The 19,345-nt window shown below is 39.7% G+C and overlaps 1 protein-coding gene across 1 annotated transcript; it reads right to left on the bottom strand.

Annotated features, from left to right (window-relative positions):
* Positions 1–1,260: 1,260 nt before the first annotated feature.
* gpm6ab (glycoprotein M6Ab) lies at positions 1,261–16,325 on the bottom strand. The gene is made up of 7 exons (XM_046048502.1): positions 16,259–16,325; positions 12,154–12,346; positions 7,295–7,451; positions 5,524–5,677; positions 4,626–4,702; positions 4,444–4,509; positions 1,261–2,110 (listed from the first exon to the last, which is right to left on the bottom strand). The coding sequence occupies exons 1-7, from the start codon at positions 16,323–16,325 to the stop codon at positions 1,958–1,960; spliced, it is 867 nt and encodes a 288-aa protein (XP_045904458.1). The 3' UTR covers positions 1,261–1,957.
* Positions 16,326–19,345: the final 3,020 nt, after the last annotated feature.

Raw genomic sequence — 19,345 nt, 5'->3', positions numbered from 1 at the left:
GAAAATAAGATAATTTGTGACATCAATTCATCTTGATATTTTGCCAATCAATATGTGGTTTTCATTATTATTATGGGCTATTAAGCCTGCATTTTATTTAAAAAAACCCAATCCCCTGCCCTGCAAATGGCCACATACCGTATGTCTATCAAGAATACTGTATCTGGAACAACTAATGAAACTGGGCTCAAGATGAAGCAGTCACAGAGTAGAGAGAGAGGAGGTGTTTTAGGAAGAAGGAGGGGAAAGTTAGCAAAGCTACTTATTTGTACCCAGGAGGTACGAATTTCCTTAGGGACCATATTTCTCTGCAATACCAGTCATCATAATGTGGCGAAACGACACAACACAGCATGACACCACCAAACAACACTGCCTGCACAACACCAACCATTCAGCCACATCTATGTTTGTGTGTGTGTGTGAGAGTTTTCTGTGTGGATCAATCATGTGTGATGTGTGTCCTGCAGGTATTGAGGCTGTTGGGGGGGGGGGGTACAGTGACACTGTCCTGTTGGACGGCTCCCACATTCAATGATGAGCTCATAGACACCAAAGTCAGTCATGTGTCTGCTGTAGATGTTGGCTTTAGTGAGCTGTCCGAACACAGCTCATAGCCGGGAGACTCGCGTTTTCGTTCCACAGGGAGTTACAATTCTATTTCTCCCAGTTTATGACAGATATTTACAACTTTTTCTCCTTTTCATTTCCACAACCTGTTTCTGTCACTGTGCAGAGAGTAGAAACCCTCCAACACTCTCGCTATATAATACAGCTATTCCAAATGTTATTTCCTAGTATCAAAGTGTTTGTCCATTGTTACTTTCTTAGGCCAAATGAAGTTGATTGTTCTGCATATGCTCACACTGCAAAGCTACTTTGGGGCATTGGGTGTTGAAAGGGATACTGTGCTTAGGGCTCCAATAAGGCTGAGGCCAGCCCTGCTAAATGTATTAATTAATCTACAGAGTAAAATATCACAAACGCATTAAAGTTGATGTAGCCAGACTTTTAAAAAGAGCAGCATGTATTTAGCTTATTTTGTATTTGGCAGTAGTCTCTGCTTTCACTTTTAGGGTAAAGCTTAAGGCTTCCTTACACTCAAAAGTCAAAAGTCATGGTTAATAAAAGTATGCATGGAGCAAACTCACATATCAGCATAGGCCTCCTGAGCCAGTGATCTACTGTGGACACGAGGATTAATATGGTGTCTGTGTTTTCATCATTCATTTTAACTAATTTCTGCAGTGTAATTGACCCTTCGCTAAGCCACCCCCTGAATACGCAGCTGGCCAATCACAGCGCAGTATAAGTCTCTCTCTAACTGAGGTCCGACACCTTCATGGCTGCTCTCCACTGACTCGTATGCAAAAGAAGTCGTTTTCTCGCTTTTTTTGCTGTATTTTTCCAAGATATGGTCAAACGCTGTTCCTGGGGCATCTTGCAATAGTTCCCTTTCCAAAACCTGAAACAAATCCAGAAAAATGTAGGCTGTAGATTGTTCCTAATGTGATGTAGCTAACTAACTTACTACTGAATGTAACTTTATATAGCCCTACTAGATGTATTGGTTCACTTTTTCTTTTAGCCTCTGTCATTATTTTTTTCACGTCAGTTTGACAGCCTGAACACAAACCTCAAATGGACAAATGCAAACCTTTCTGTCAATATTTCTCCAGGGAGTGCAGTAATAGACAGTGGTAGCGCTCTAATAAATGTCCGACAGTTTGTCGGACTTAGCAACAGTAACTAAGGGGGGCATGGCTTAGCGAAGGGTTAATTGTGTCTTTGAATGTATGTTTGTGTTGTATGTTTTTTCACTCATTTAGTTACTCGTGTTTCTGCTATCTTTAGGCTTGTGTGAGACCCTGCGGGTGTGTGTGTGTGTGTGTGCATGTATCATCTTGTGTGTGTCTGACAGGTAAGTGTGTGTGTGTCGTTTCTAGTAGGTATGTGTTTATGTGTAGGCATTGAGGCGTTCTTTGGAGCGTGTAGAATGGATGTCATGCAGCTCCTGCTCCTCCTTCGACTTGATGTCCTCATACTTCTGCATCCGGCTGGCGTCCTTCAGATAGCCCCAGTTAGCAGCTAGAGCCATCAGAAAATGGACCTGAAAGAGAGGAAAAGTCAGGGTTAAAGATAAACATATGTACCGTGCTAAGTACTGTAAATTACACTATACTAATTCTATACATTGAAATCACAACATCCCTTGGTTGGTTCCAGCTTGTGGAATGTCAGGCAACTGTTGTCGGTTACAAAGCTTGAAAAACCTATATGCTAACTGGTTAGCACCAAAGAGCAAACGGACGCAGCAAGGTGAAGCATTTAGCAGCTAAAAAGCCAGGTATTTTCTTCAGGAGTTGGTGGTGACCAAAAGAGAGCTAAAAGGAGAGTGATTATTGGACTTACATTCATCAGGTGAACAAAAACATGACTCCAAATAAATGTTACTACTATCTGCCAGACGTGTAAATAGGCAGTTGTTTGCTCACAGGTTTGCCATTAAAAGGTAATATGTCAGATGTTTACGGCTTGCTTCTGCTACCCCAAACTTGAATTAATAAAAGGTATTTTTGAATTGAATTACCTCAACAGTTTATGTAATTAGACCATGCTTCATCAAAACTTTGTTACTTTTAGTTTGCTTTTTCTTGCCAGGTACATTTTTAGTATTGTAGTACATTAGTAATTGAAGCAACCTGTAGTATTCTGACTACTTTCCCTTTCACAAATCCATCATGAAGACCCTTTTGCACGCTCAAAACTACCCAAATAAGAGTATAAGTATGATTACAATACAATTTATAATATTACAATTTACTCAAAAAAGTTACTTGAATACATGTAACGGAGTAAATGTAACTTGTTACCATCCACCTTATGGAAAACAGCCACCATCATCCCTGTCTCCAAGAAACCCCGCCCCTCTGAACTGAATCATTACAGATCAGCAGCACTCACCTCCATAATCGCTAAATGTCTTGAGAAACTGGTACTGAACACCATCCTTCCGGCTGTCTGCCCACAGCTGGACCCCTACCAGTTTGCCTACAAGGCCAAAAGAGGAACAGAGGACGCCTCCTTCACACTCTACTTCAACATCTGGACTCCCCCGGCCATTAAGCCAGGATTGTCTTTGTAGACTTTAGCTCTGCCACCTCTCCTCATTCACTGAATCCATAATTTCCTCAGTGACAGACCACAGGCAGTGAGGGTGGGAAGCACCACATCCACCACCATTACTGTCAACACCGGAGCCCCCCAAGGCTGCGTCCTCACTCTCCTTTTCTACACTCTATACACCAAGGACTGCCTTAGCCCTTCTCCCATTACAAAATACTTCAAACACTCTGGTGACACAGCCGTACTCGCCCTCCTCACTAACACAGATAAATATAGCATGCTGTCAATATTTTAGAGAACCCCCAAAATATCAAAAATCACGGGGAGCTGATGTCTTATTAAGGGGAGTTAAGCCCCCCCCTGGGTCCCACATAGTTCGCACCCTGACTGAACCCATCCTCTTGTACTGTGCTACCTGCTACTTCACCATGCTCACTCTCACCAATAAGAATAAGCTTCTTAAAATCACCAACACTTCCTCCAAAATAATAGGTCTTCCCACTCCCAACCTGCCAGCCCTTTCAATACCGCCACTCCTCGTAGAGCAACTACCATAGTACAAAATCCCAGCCACCCTCTCAGCTCATGCTTCACCCTGATGGTGCTCTTTGTACAGACTGTGAAAACAAATTTCCTCCACTGAGGACAATAAAGAATGAATCTGAATCTGAATCTGTCATCCTGGGATGAGACGGTTTTGGTGCAGCGGGATCCGGTTGTGAAGTCAGTAGGCTACACCGTGCTGACTTCTTTTGTAATCGCACTTGATGGATACACACTGGGAATATTCTCCTGGTGAAAATATGGTTGGTTATCTAAGCAGGAGATGATGCAAGTGTATGTTCACTTCTTTAACTTTACCTGAGGAAGAACGTCTGGAATAATTCTAGTCAAATCCACATCAAAGAAAAGACCCATTGTTTTTTTTCATAAGTCACTAGTTACTCACTACTCAAGTAATCTTTATAGTAAACACTTGTACTCTTACTCAAGTAGTTATTTTGATGACCCCTTCTACTTTTACTTGAGTACAGAGTTATGTTCATGCATAACAGCCTTATGCATGAACTTTGAACTTTGGGGTTCTTTAGCATATTATCATGTTTAATATAATCTATATTGCTGTAAGCTTTGACATATCATTAGCAGAACCAGCTGTCACAAAGCGGAAACAGTTTGTTTCTCTGAAAGAAGCTGTGGGGAAGGTGGAGAATATTTTTTGGGTAGACTCCAAAGATGGGTTGGAGGTCATACCAATCTGTACCAATAAGTACATCAGGCCCATAGTCAGTCAGATATGAGGATAATGATCCTCACCATAGCGATTACAGCAGCTCCTGCTCCTGCCAGTGCGCACACAAACAGATGGAAGGTCAAGTCCAGCTGTAACACACAACACAAGTGTTATCTTATTTTTCTTTTTCTTCTTTGTCTTGAAAGAGGTCACAAATCTCTCCTCTGTCACATTTCTTCAGACTCCTCCCCAGGTTGCTTCTTACCTCATTGGATTCACACATCTTGAAGAACTTCTCAGATCCTGTGCACACCCTCCTCTCCTCAGAGATGGTCACAGCTCCTGATAAAAAGAAATATTAAAAACATAAACTTCATTACTTTACTACTTCTTTAAGCTTATACAACAGTGTGTAACTAGAATGAATCAGCCATTTAATTGGATGATCTAACGTGGTGCCAGAAGTCACAGATACTAAATTAAACCATAAACCATTCTGTTCTGAAATGCAGAGGTGTGTAAATGTAATGTTGTTGTCCTAGAAGTCTTAACTGGACAATTGATGGTTATTATTTCTTCAGTGACACAAATTTCTAGAATTCAAGGAGCAGGCTGCATTCAGAGGCTGATCAACAGTTTATGTGGATTCCACTTAAAAAATAATAAAGGGAGAAAAAATAGATTTTTCATTCAAAATGTATAACTTAAAGTTGTAGTCTGAATAATGTCGTCCAACACATATCACTATGGACCACAGTTCCTCTCAGGCCACAGCAGCAGTGGATAGGCTCAAAAGCAGGTCAGAGTTAACCAAGCTTGAACTCAGAAAGCTGAGGGAGATAGCTGCTTTTCTCTGTCCTCTCTATGCATTTGAAGTGAAGTGAGTGAAATACAAAAGTGTAACCTGGCTGCACTATAAAAATAAGTCTTTATGTATTGTGGCATGTAAGCATTTCCAATTCTATGTCTCTCTTTTCAGAGAAATTCTTTCTGTCTTTCTTAGAACTGGATTTGGGGATTCACCCAATGTACTGTAGGTATATTGGGTGAATCCAATATAATTTAAGGACATTGCAGAAGAGAATGCAGAAACGTTAAGCTCACTATTTCAGTATTAAAAATAGATATGACCATTCTGTGTTTTTATGTTGCATGGTGCATACCAAACTGACGCAGGTCCAGGCAGAGGTTTGTTCCCTCCACCAAGCTGGTGTTCTGACACATGGACCAAACGTTGAAGTACATGAAGACCGGAAGGCTGGTAAATGCTGTCACTCCGAGCCAAACCAAGAAGAACAGGTAGGCCAGGAACATCAGCTGCAAACACAGAGACAAGACATGATGAGTGACAGAGACAGAGATGAGTTATTTAACCACCTTAAAGATATTAACTAGAGTTTTAAAAATTACAATTAGTAGGGCAGCAGGGTTGCTTAATGACAGGTACTCTGAACTGATTTCAAACAGGTGTGACCAAATGACATTTACTTTATATACTAGATGCAGTATGCACAACAAGTACACTATTTCTTTGCGAACTGTGTTTCATATTATGCCATTAACACTCAATCATAATTTCACACAGAGGCAAAAACACCTTTTATAGAACTGAATACTTTCTCTCTGCTCATCCCTTTTTCCTTTTAGCTTTCTCTAAGTGTGTGTTTGTGTGTGTGTTCTCTGCTGCACAGAGAACTACAGATGTAAGGGAAAAATTTCCTGAGCAGATGTGAACAATTGCTCCCTCTGTCTCCCTCCTCCACATGAATACATGAATCAGACGTGACCAACAGAGAGATGCCAGAAGGAGAATAGGTTTTGCAGTGAAAAACACAAACCAAAAAATAATTCAGGGAATAGATACACAAAGATCTGTCAGGCTGACACATTCAGTTAAATCAGCCTTGTTTTGTTCCAAACCAGTATTTACTTCTCAAAAGAATCGCTCAGTTCATTCTCGCTGTGCTTAATTTTACAGTACCAATGCTGGCTAACATCACTTATCAGATGTTAATTGAATGTGCAAAGTTCTGTTTTAGATAAGATGAGTAGTATACTGTATGTTGCATTTTAACTTGTGTATTAATTGAGAACTCAGTTTGATAGACAACGTGATAGTGATATTAGACTGACTGAAGTGGTTATAATATCATATTAATGAAATATCATAATTCTTTACAGTGTGCAGAAATACACTGTATGTAGCCAGCAACATGTAGGTGTCTCAGAAGATATTGGATATATAAAAATAACCACCCTGATGAAGCAGCGTTGGTCATAATGTAATGCACACATTAAGCAAGAACAACATTTATTATTTGTATTATTTTTGCTCACATTATGCATGTAAAACATGTTATAATTACATAAGGAATAAATGTCTCTGAAAGATTCTGCGTCGATGCAGTGACTGAACATAATCGGTACGTTGATTGTTGTTTTTCCCCCCATTGCTGGACAATAAAGTTATAAAGTTACGTTGCAATGTCTCTCGACATCTGGGCCAATTTGGATTTTATGAACTTAATGGAAAGCACAAACTAGGCAAGATGTGTAATATCTGCCTAACAAAAATTATGAATACTTGGGTAATACAATGAAATTGAGTGACCTCCATCTCTGACAGAGTTTTTGTGGCTCACACAGATACTGGAATTTAAAAGGTGCCACTTTTATATTTGAGAATGTTGTAGTGATGTAGTGCTTTTTGAAAGCACTTTCTAAATAAAATGGGAGTTTAGATTTATCTGACTGCTTGTATTAATTAATGAAAAGCAGTAATACAGAAACCTGAAGGACGCAAATCTTTAGAAAAGTTGCACATCAACTTCACACACATCAGTTACTGCTAACTATACAAAACATCTTGCTACATGCACCTTTTGCATCTGAACGTGTATCACATTAGTTTTACTGGTTACAAAGATTTCTTACAAATGCAGTCAGGCAGCGTCCGCAGGCAGTGATCTTGAACTCTCCATAGAGATCCCTTATAGCTCCGGTGGTGAAAAAGCCTTCAACCAGCAGCAGCACTCCAAACACAAAGAATCCAGCTGCAAGGCCGTAGATGATGTACTGCAGGATGTCAATACTGTGGAGAGAACACAGACATACACTCTCAGTCATTAACGAGTAGGCCGATTTGATAAATATTGTCATGCTGGACTGTATCTTGAAATGTTATTTGTACTAAGTCCCTCCCCTTCCGGTGGACCACCACTTCATAAAAAAACAAAAATGTATGGTGGTCAATGGCAAGAGACAACAAATTTTTTGATTCCGTTTGAATTTTGCTCTGAATTACACATATGATGATGGTTAATTTAAAATATACATTTAAAAGTCAAGAAAGTCGCAGTTTGATATAAAACTGTTGAGGTATAAAATACATAATTACAAAACCAAATGTCACGTATGAGATGGCGTAACTTTTTCTCATGACTGAAGCTAACATTACTGAAGCTATCGTCAAAGAACTTACATGTGTAGTTGATGTGATAAAAGGACCAGGAGTTGTTAGATTAAACACATCAGGTGAGATATTTTAAGTTAACTAGCTTAACAAGCAATGAACGTTCGCTAGCATTACCGCATTAACATGTTGGTGACGTATATTGTGCGAGACAAAAGATGTAGTTCAATGAACGGTTTTGACAAAAAACTAAATTTTACTTTACTGTTTTATGACAAACTGCAACTTTCTTGATGGACAAAATTATCTTTTAAATTGACAAACATCATATGTGTAATTCAGGGCACAGCTCAAACAGGATCAAAAGTTGTCTCTCGCCATTGACTAGCGTACATATTTTTTCCGAAATAAGGTCCCATGGGCCGGAAGCGGAAGCAAGTGACTTAGGCTCTCTATATATATCTTCAGCTAAATCACCACCAAACAATAAATTGTTTTCAAATCAAAATTGCGATTTGAAAGAACACGATTAGCTAATCGTGAAGACAGCGATTAAAATGCAGGTGTATTTAAACAGTAGCAGTTTAAAATTCCTTCCGTTGACATCCTTGTGTGACAGATCTGCTCGCCAATCAAAAGCGCCGTGCGCCTCCTCTTACGGTCCCACTCACCAATCAGAGCGGGCACAGGGCGTGCACATTTTACACCAACAAACGACACTAGAGGAAAACGTGGGATAATTGCACCAGCTGAACTGACTACACGTTGTTGATGTGTTGTTAATTTGCAATTTTGTGTGCTTCCACTACTGATGACAGCTCTCTGTGAGCCCGTCTTCGTTCCGCTCTCTGCAGGCTAACGTTACAGTTTACATATTTTGCCTGATTTTGCAGACTTGTTCAGATTTTGCTTATTTGTTCAGTAGTCCTTGATTTTTATTTGTTTCTACTATGGTTAAGTAGCTACGTAGTTAAATTGTTTCTCTTTTTTTTGTCTGTTTTAACTGTATTTATTGTTGATGTACGATCGGAAGTCTGCAAAGGGTGTTTTATTTTGAAAATCGACCGGACTTCCTGCCTGGTTCATCTGCTCTGTGCTGCTTGACATGGCTTCCGTCAAAAAAAGACTGGCAGTGAAAATTTAACTTTAGCAAAACTTCAATAAAAAGATAATCGCAAATCGAATTATAATCACAATATCTGGCAGAAAAATCGTTCAGTCCTAGTAATCACCATGAACAAGTCAGAGATAATAAGTTTATGGGTTTTGACAGCAGCCTCACCTTGTTAGCTGAGTTGTATTCCTCCTACAAGGCTGTTTCTGTTTCAGTTAATGATTATGTTTCAACCTGCAGTACATCTTGAATTTATGATCATTGGCACCTGTTTGGTATTTTGTGTAATCTTATACCTGATCATATGCCTAAAAATTCCCTGACTTTGTGCAAGTGTACCTAGAAGAACTGATTCTGTTTCCAAAGTAAAAGGTGGTCACACTAAATATGATTTAGATTTTTCTTCTGTTCAGTCAATTTGCATTTTGTTAACTGATGAATAAAATGTATTACCATGTTTATTTTTGAAAGCCTTCACCTGCCTTAAACTTGCATACTTTTGCACAGTACTATACCTCTTCTTTTTTGAACTGAAAATAAGATTTACATTTCCCCGATTATATTGTTTATTTGAAAGTGCAGCATCTTTTCAACAATTCTATTCAACTTTTCTGAATCTGAATATGAACAGAAATTACAAGCTGGGCAGTAGGCTACCGTACATTAGATAGGAAGCACAGTTAATTTATTAGCTTTTTTAAACATGCATTTTTATCTTGTGGTTAGGTTCAGGGGCTCTGTCTGTAACAGTCCTAGTATATATTTTTAAAGCTAAGGCTTCTGCCTTTGTTCTACTATATTTTATACACAAAATTTTCACTGTCAGGCCATGTGTAGCTTTTAGATTACGGCTTATTGTTTGGATGAACTTGAATTTTGAGTGTTAGAACATGCGCAAGACCTGAAAGATACTGCAGTTGTGCTCAGTCGGTGAAAGTGATTTTAATGCAATACGAAACTGAACTTAAAAAGAGTCATTTTAAATTTGGCTATATTTGTGACTTGTATGAGCTGTGGCTCAGGAGGTAGAGAGCAGGTTGCCCGTTAATCGGAAGATTGGTGGGTTTATAGATTTATACTGTAGTCTTCCAAATATTCTCAGGGTGTATGCCTCCAAACCTATCTCGCAGGGCTAAATAAATACCTATCCCAATCGAAAAGCTCTGCGCTTAACAGAAGAATTTGTCACTTTCGACTGGCAATATGCCCACTAGCTTTAATGCTGCTGTAGTTAAACCTCTATATAAGAAACCAGGGTCTTGAACTCCTCCTCAGTGCTTCTATTACTGGATCTCAGTGCAGCTTTTGATACCATATTAAAAAAATCTATTTGGCTCAGTCTGGCTTGGCTCTCGTGTGGTTAAAGTCCTACCTAACTGACAGAACACAGCGTGGTTCCTATAATAATACTACATCAAACATTTCTAATGTGAAATATGGAGTACCTCAGTGCTCTGTTCATGGCCTTCTGCTCTTCTCTCTTTATATTTCACCTCTTAGCCAAATTGATGATACTCAGGTGTACATGCCTTCCCAAAGTATAAAATTAGATGCCTGCTTGACTTTGAGAAATTGCATGTCACATTTTATCCCTGCTTCTAAATTCTGATTCTGAAGAGATGCTGGTCACTGGACCAGCTTGATAGGACACCAGTAACTCTTGGCAACAGTGTTATATCCCAAGAATCTTGGGATATAACACTTACCTTTTATTGTGCTCTTTCTTCTGATAAACACATTAAAGGGGCCAGACGTCAGCGAGATGGCCTTTTCCCACCTATGGAACATGGCTAAAATATTGCAGATATCCCGATTCACACCTCAAACCATCCAGACTTAAATTTTTGTGACATTTTGCTGTTAAGCTTAGTATGTACTACAGTAGTATATGTTGGTAAACTTCCTCACTCTGAATGAAAATAAAACAGAGATCATCACGTGTGGACATTTAGACGCACTGGGTGACCCTCTTGGCACTTTGGGCCCCTGAGCCTCCCAAAATCGATCCTGTATTAAAAATCTTGGTGTTATTTTTGACACCTCGTTCACTTTGAATAAGCAAATCAGTGCAGTCGTCAAGACCGGCTTCTTCCAGTTAAGACTTCTAGCTAAAATAAAGATTTTATTACTTGTTTTTAAGGCCTTAAATGGTTTGGCGCCACCTTATCTGATCAGTCTGAATACTGGGGTCACCAAATCAGCTGCTCTTGGATGTCCCGAGATCAAAGCTAAAAAATAAGAGCGACAGAGCCTTTGCAGTGGGCGCTCCCATCCTTTGGAACAGCCTCCCCGTGCATAGTAAAGCTGCACAGACCCTACAAACGTTTAAATCGCTGCTTAAGACGCACCTTTTTGCAGCAGCTTTTAACCTTCGTTAAACCAGGTTTCTGATGTTTTAAAGTGTTGTTGTTTTGCTTCCCTGTGATTCACTTTGGTTGTAGTAATTTTTACACTTGTTATTTGTGTATTTGGCATCAACCCTGTTCAGCACTTTCGTCAACTGTTGCTGTTTTTAAATGTGCTATAGAAATAAAATTGACATTGACATTGCTGATAAGAATATTGTAAACTTTGTGAAAACCAGAGCATCCCTCTGTCCCAGCCAATTATCCACTCCCCCGTCCTCTCCATCCTTTGTTGTGGATGTTGTGCATGTTCATCCTCCAGAGATTCAGTCTCTCCTCTTCTCCCTCTGTCTGACTCTCTCCCTTTCTCTTTGCGAATGATGAGTTTTTTGTGTGATTGTGTGTTCTGTCCTCTTCTAGATTTCATGGTGTTTGGTTGTTTTTCTCCGGTGCTGTACAGTCTTTTCTTTCATTTTAAATCCTGTGCATATACACTAACACCCTGTTTTGAGCCTGAACTGTCATAGAGCTTCTTTAAGTCAAATATTTGAAATGATACTGTACGAAGAATAAATGTTCAGCTTGCTCGGTGGTATATCAAGATGTCATCTTTGAAGTGTTCATGCATGATGTCTGGTTTGTATCACAATCTGTGGGTTACTGTTGCTGAATCAGTTTTTATTTCACTACTGAGACAATAAATGCATTAACAAAATGCTCTCTATACATTTATGAACTCATTGTTGATTTTCTTAGCACACTGTAACACATTTCCTTGGAACATAGGAATGAGAAACTTGTGGCATGACTGTAATGTAACGTAACATGCAATTTACAGTTATTGTGCTAAATCCTGAAAACCCACACATATGGTCTTTTTAAGCTTTCTGAGATATTAAGGTAAAATCAAGTCAAGTCTCACATGGTAAACACGTCCAGCGTTTCTCCCGGGGCTCTGATGACTTCAAAGTAGTTCTGGAGGATGGTGACCGTGCCGCTCAAGGCCTCGTGGCCACACCCACAGAACAAGGCCACACCCATGTAAAGGAGAATAGTAGCGATGAGTGAGGCCCATGGCAGACTGCCCACACATCGCTCACAGCACTCCTTACAGCCTAAACACACACAAAAAGACAGAATTTTAATGCTAATAATCGTTAACATTTAGCATGATTATAACAGCAATCAACAGAATGTTTATATGTACTATTCACATGATTCAGAAAGCTGATGGCGAATATCTTTAAGCAAGTACACACGATGTGTAATGATGATATAAGACACATGTATAAAAACTTCAGCCGCCAGGGGAAATTCAGGGTACAGTATCATGTCCAAGGACACTTCAACATGCAGCCTGGGGGAACCGGGATTGAACCACCAACCTTCCGATTAACGGCCAACCCGCTCTACCTCCTGAGCCACAGCCACCCCTAATCCAACAGATGACAAAAAAGTATGAGTGAAAACCAGATCTAACAGGGTATGACTACCCCAGAGGAAGTAATAAAAGAATCACAGCTCCATTGAGACTGGTAATATGAAAAGTATTATGAAACATTTCCTAACCCAAGGCGTATTCATTATTAGTGTTATTAAAATAAATTATAATTTAAATTAAGACACAAAGCTTGAATCATATTATACAAATACACTTAAGCACCAACTGGTTGGGAACCTACAGTAAAATAATGTTCTCATTTACATTCATTTGCTAATGAGAAGATGATAGTGTGCAGAGGAAAGAGGCTTTCTATCCACTCATTGAGGAAATAGTCCTTTTTGAAAAATATTGATACTATTTCTGGACAGTGATGTTGCTGCAGTAATTTTTCAAAGCTGTGAGCACCACAAACTTTTCAATTATACTTTACATGACAAAACCTATGAGAGAAAGACAATAATATTCTCAGTTACAGAAACATTAGCAGTTTGAATAAAGGAATATCCAAAGTTTGCAAAAGATTTACAATAATGATTATTATTATTATCCATCGATCCATCCATCATCAACCGCTTATCCTGCGAGTCGCGGGGGAGCTGGAGCCAATCCCAGCTGACATCAGGCGAAAGGCGGGGTACACCCTGGACAGGTCGCCAGTCCATCGCAGGGCCACACATAGACGAACAACCACTCACACTCACACCTAAGGACAATTTAGAGCCACCAATCAACCTGGGCCGCATGTCTTTGGACGGTGGGAGGAAACCGGAGCACCCGGAGAGAACATGCAAACTCCACACAGAAAGGCCCGGGGCAACCGGGCTTTGAACCCGTGACCTATTATTATCATTATAGTTTTATAGTATTTATATATGAATATCTATAAATAAATAAGTCTCTATATTAGCCTTAACACACAGTACATGCATGGTCTTCAAAATAAGCAGTCATACAGCCACGCCACCTCACTGTGTAGGCAGAGCGGCAGAAAGCGAGAGAAAGATAAAGAGAATCACACATTGCTTCCCTCCTTCACCTCCCTTTTGCACAGAAAGGGGTTTATGTGTGTGTGTGTGTGTGTGTGTGTGTGTGTGTGAGTCATTGTGCTGCTCAGGTTTAATTGACCAGCCTTGTTGCCATGCCAACACGGGTGTGGCAGGAGCCTGCTGACCCACTTAGCCTGTTGCGTTGTCATGGCAACAGCGCAGCTCTGCGAGCATTACAGTCACACTAATGCACATTTTCACACACACACAGAAACACTCACACGCAGCATCCATTTGCATAGACACAAAGTCTGTTCTCATTTTTATTATTGTCTTAGTTTGTGGAAACTATCAATGTCCAGTTTCTCAACAAAATATTAGCCAGTAACAGAGGAACAAAAATGGCTGCTACGCCCATTAGAAAGGTGCTTTTTTGCACTGACTGACTCCATTTAATAAAACATTGTTGCTAGCATGCTACATGCTATTTTTTGTCCTTTATACACGCATCTGAGTCACATCACTCCATCTCACTAAAGAATAAGATTCAGGTCACATTAATACGACAACTCTGAGGCAGATGGACAGGCGAAGAGACAAGTGTGATGTTGTGATATAATGTGTTATAAGCATGTGTAAAGGTGTTTTTGAGAGAAGGTTTTTCTACAGCCTTTTTGTCTCTTTCATCTAAATATTTTCATATCTGCATGTGCATGATTGTGTGGTTGTGTGTCTGACACTCTGTGTCCTGAATGTCAGCCATGTTATAATCCTCGCCATATTTCCCTATTTGGGCTCTGAATGTAGGAAACACCCAGTGACCTGGTAAAAACTGGGGAAGGCTAAACACAAACGGAGTGACGTCTGTGCAATATATGTGTGGCTGTTTCCTTTTCTTTGTTTAGGAAGAGGTTTCCAGACATGATATGACAGTAAGCACCTATTTGCTGTCCCGTTTTCCAAAATTGATAAGTTGATCATGTCCATTGTAATGCCTATAAAGTCGGGGTGTGACGAGACACTTAACCCACGAGACAACACGAGATTCGAGATAGGGTTCATGAGATTAAGACGAGAGGAGACGAGATTTTAACACTATTTTTAAGAAATCTTTAATGCTGAAATTTTTCATGTAATTTAGCATTAAAGATTTATTAAAACTACCATCCAAGTTACCACTAGTCACAGCTGTCTGGACTCACAGCGCGAGCGGGTTCAGTTGATTACTATCAGGGTGTACTCCAGTGTCACATCAGCTGGGCAGATATGATTAGCTCCCCAAGTTTATCTTATCAGTTATACATTTGGATTTCACCGTGTGAGAAAATTAACGTGTGACTTGACAGCATGTAAAAAATGTCTATTGCGTGAGTCTTGCAAGACAGCTTTTTACCTGGCGAGAAATCTTGTCACAGTTTAATCTCACACTCCTAGTATAGAGAGATGTACACAGTAATATGTAATATGTTTGGTATTGTTTAAAAGACAGCAATTACATACACAATAGATAGCATCCCCCATAGCATATGGAAACTCAATATGTTTTACTAAATTACCTGTCTCCCCAGTATAAAGTGTTTTTCCAACCCTGATAATCTGTTTTTTCACTACGATGGCCTACAAAATATTTTAAATTTTCGTTCGCCTGGAACGTCTTTACAAGAAAACTGGACTCAATGTGCACCAAGAAATGTAAAAGAACCACATTCTCCACTACAAGGACACTCTTTCTACAGCCAAATCCACCTATTATGCAGGTATAATTAGTTCAGGCGAAGGAAACACCAGAGCCTTGTTCTCCATGGTCAACAACATACCACGACCACCGGACTCTCTGTACTCAACTGCTTACTGTAACTCTTTAATGTCATTTTTTAATGCCAAAGTACACAAGATTCACAAGCAACTGACTACTAAATCTCTCACAGTCTGTCTTTTTCAGTTCTCCCAACACCTCTATCTCGTTCATTTTCAAGTTTCTCGCTTCCCTCTGTTTCTGAAATATTGGAAATTATTAGAAATTCGAAACCAACTACTTGTCAGCTTGACCCTCTTCCTACCGTCTTAATAAAAGACTGCTCACCCCCTCTCTCTTCCCAAATAACTACCATTATACATTCCTCTCTCACCTCTGGTATTGTTCCCTCATCTCTAAAATCAGCTGCAATAACTCCTACACTTAAGAAAACTGGTGCAGACCCCAACAATTTCAACAACTTCTGTCCTATTTCTAACCTACCTTTTCTTTCTAAAATCCTTGAAAAAACAGTTGCATATCAGGTCCATGCACACATGTCTGACAATAACCTCTATGAACAATTCCAATCTGGTTTCTGTCCCTGCCATAGCACAGAAACAGTGCTGGTAAAAATCACCAATAATCTTCTCATGGAAGCTGATTCTGGACTACTAACTATCCTCATCCTCCTTGATCTGAGTGCAGCCTTTGACACCATCTCTCATAACATCCTCCTTGACAGATTAGTCTCTATTGGTATCACTGACACACCCTTGGACTGGTTTAAATCATATCTCTCTGGCTGCACTCAGTTCATCCAACTCAAACTTTTCAAATCAGAGCTATCCCCTGTCACTACCGGTGTTCCCCAGGGCTCTGTCCTGGGGCCCCTTCTGTTCATCATCTATCTGCTTCCTCTTGGCCATATCTTTCGTAAATTTCCACAACATCCATTTCCACTGCTATGTGGATGTTGCCTGCCTAGTTTTGAGGTTTTAGATTAAAGATACTAGACTGCTGTTAGCCTAAAGGTTGTGCCTGCTTTGCTGTCGGCCTCGGCCTGTGCCACCCACCAACAAGAGCACCTTTGTACAGGCCTTCATTTGTTGTGGCAATGTGCCTAACAGCTGGCCTGGTCCACCCTGCTTCGTACTTCTGATTGCTACAGGAATGCTGCCAACTGTGTCAAACCCCAGTGCCTTCCTACATTCCGGGCAAGAAGTTTTGGCTTTCCATGCAGGACCTGCTCCTTTGAGTGAAGTCAAGAAAGCTGTGGGCCCATTTCCCATCTCTAAGGTCATCAAAACCGCAGCTGTGAACCTACATCTCCCCTGTGCCATGTGCATTCATTCTACTTTCTATTTTCTCACAGCTCAAGGTAGTTAAGGAAAGCAAGTTTCAACTGGTTTTCCCTGTCACTAACTCTTGTCATTTCAGACTCAGCCACTCCCTCATGCCCTCCTATAACTTTTTCCTGCCAGTTTTACCACCTGACTTGCTCCCCCCACTTACTCACCAGCTCCCCATTCCCACTGATTATCTCACTAGTATAAATATCGACCCACTTCCACTAACCCTCTGTCAGATTGTCTTTTCCATTGAGCTAAGCATTCTATTGTTTATGGTTCTTGCTTACCTGATCCTGCCTGCCTGATTTCCTGGACCTTAATTATTCATCTGCCCCATACCTGGCTAGGTTTGCCTGCCTGGTTTTGACCTCTGTCTATTTTTCAACAAAAAAAATTGGACTTTGCTCTTAAGCTAACTGTCTTGAGTTGCTCTTGTGGTTTTCTGCCTGTTCTGTGCTAACCCCAACTATTTAAGTAATATTTGCATCATGACGTATGTTTCTATGTTACTAACTATCTTATATCATGGGATTTCTTTATTGGGTGTCTACGCAACGTGTTATCCTCCAATTACCAAATCACATCAACTCTAACTTGGATTGGTCATATGATTATAAGTTCATCTTTGTTTGTTGTTAATGTCATTTAATGTCTGTCTCCATCATTTAAAAGTTGAAAATAAGTCCAGGACTTAGTTGTTACATCCCTGGCAATGTCTGATATGTTATATTTTATAAGTGTATTTGAATGTTGTCAATAAGCAAAACAAAAATAAACCAAACTGTGTACATAACTGTAACATGATCATAAATAAACAGATAGTAATTATAAAATGAACAGGAAGCTTTAAGTTTAAATGTTTTTTCATTTGTGGCAAATTTTAATTGTAATTAAATGTCTTTCTAATTTCTAAATAAAACCTTTACCGGAAAAATTTTTCAGTAAAATGGGAGTTAATGATGAATGACAAGATATTGGCATAATTTAGTTTTTAGCATTTCCCCCCCAAAAATGTCCTAACCATATATTTATACTAACATCATATTATTTATTTATTTCATTTGTTCATTTATTTCAGGCTCATAACTTTTAGATAAATGTCCCTCTTACACCATGAGAAATTGTTGTAGCTGAACAAATGTCATCCATAAATTGACAGAAATTTGACTTGATGACATGTGAGAGTGTCTGTTTTTCTAGCGTTTCAAACTCAAACACACATTCATGCTTTCACAATGGGACTTGCTGCTCATTAGGCAGCAATTTGGGCAGCACTGTCTAGCCTGATTGTCTAACAGTCAACAACATAACTGTTGTCTGTCTGTGGGACTAGATAACTGTCTAAGAGAGAGTTATTGAGGCCTCTGGCATCAAAAACATGACCTTTTGGTGGAGGTAATGGCAAGTTCAGGCACAGTTCAGCAAAGTTAAGAATAACCCAGACAAATATCAATTTATGTGTATTTCATGGTCTTCACCATAAAATGATTTACATTTTTGTCCCCAATAGGAATGTGAGTCCCCACAATACGAAATTTATGTCATCACAACATGAGGAATTCACGTCCACACACACACAGTGCGAGCTATGTGTCAGTGATAGGATGCCACAAAGACAGTGTTTGCCATTTTACCTCGAGTCAGATCAGAAAAACAACAATCTTAATCGGAAGTCCGGAAGTTTTTTTTTCACGCCAAGACTGGTGTTAAATCCACAAACATTACAAAAGATGTTGGCTTTCATTTCTTGTACTGGATGCCCTTCACCTATGTAAATGTAAATTAACTGTAACTTTTATAGCACCTTTTGAGTCTTTCAACCACTCAAAGCGCTTTACAATACATGACACATTCACCTACTCACACACATTCATACACCGATGGCAGCGGTTGCTGGTGGCAGTGGCAGCTAAACAGAACGGAACTAACATTCATACGCACGGTCACATCAGTGCCACAGCCATGGCGAGCAACTTGGGGTTCAGTATCTTGCTCAAGGACACTTCGACATACAGATTGGAGAAGCTGGCGAGCAAACCAACCATGGACGCTCCGCTATACATCCTCCACAACCACCCCTTTGTTCACGACAGAAGTGTTGACTGGATGAATAAATGAATAAATAAATCACCAAGAAATTGTTCATCTACCTGTGAAATCACTATTAGAGAAAAGTAATTCAGTAACCCAGCAATCGATACTATGTATGCAAATAATACTCATTTGGTATTGATTGGTATACTGATTGTACTGATACAAAGTATTGATTTCAAAAGGCTCTTGTTTTGTGAACTATGTACTACTGCACTATCTGCAAGACGTTTGTTCACTTTTACTATTTGTGTCAGTGAACAAACTTTGAAGTAAAAATCTTGGGAGCACCACACATCACTGGCATCCTCAGTTTTCATCAGTCTGTCAAAGAGGAGAATAGCCGGCATGTGGTCACAGCCGCCACAATAGCTGAGCAAAACTGTAAGATAATGTCGTAATATTTCTCTTTTCTGGTAGTGAAAATATCTGCAGCTGTGATATTTTCAGGAAAGCTGTCTGCACCAGTATAGATCTGTGAAAACGTACGATAATCTTGAGAAAGA

Source organism: Micropterus dolomieu, linkage group LG04, assembly GCF_021292245.1.
Source record: "Micropterus dolomieu isolate WLL.071019.BEF.003 ecotype Adirondacks linkage group LG04, ASM2129224v1, whole genome shotgun sequence".
Classification (NCBI taxonomy): domain Eukaryota; kingdom Metazoa; phylum Chordata; class Actinopteri; order Centrarchiformes; family Centrarchidae; genus Micropterus; species Micropterus dolomieu.
The sequence above is the reverse complement of the archived record's forward strand: the minus strand, read 5'-3'. Positions and strand labels throughout refer to the sequence as shown.

Bases quoted from the DNA above. Each gene is read 5' to 3' on its own strand.
- gpm6ab (XM_046048502.1), bottom strand. From the start codon at position 16,325: ATGGCCAAGAGGAAGCAGATAGATGATGAACAGAAGGGGCCCCAGGAC. The intron at 12,347-16,258 runs GTAGTGACAGGG...GTGTGTGTTTAG, and splicing joins CAGAGCCCTGGGGAACACCG to GCTGTAAGGAGTGCTGTGAG. The intron at 5,678-7,294 runs GTAAGAAATCTT...CTGTGTTTGCAG, and splicing joins GACGCTGCCTGACTGCATTT to CTGATGTTCCTGGCCTACCT.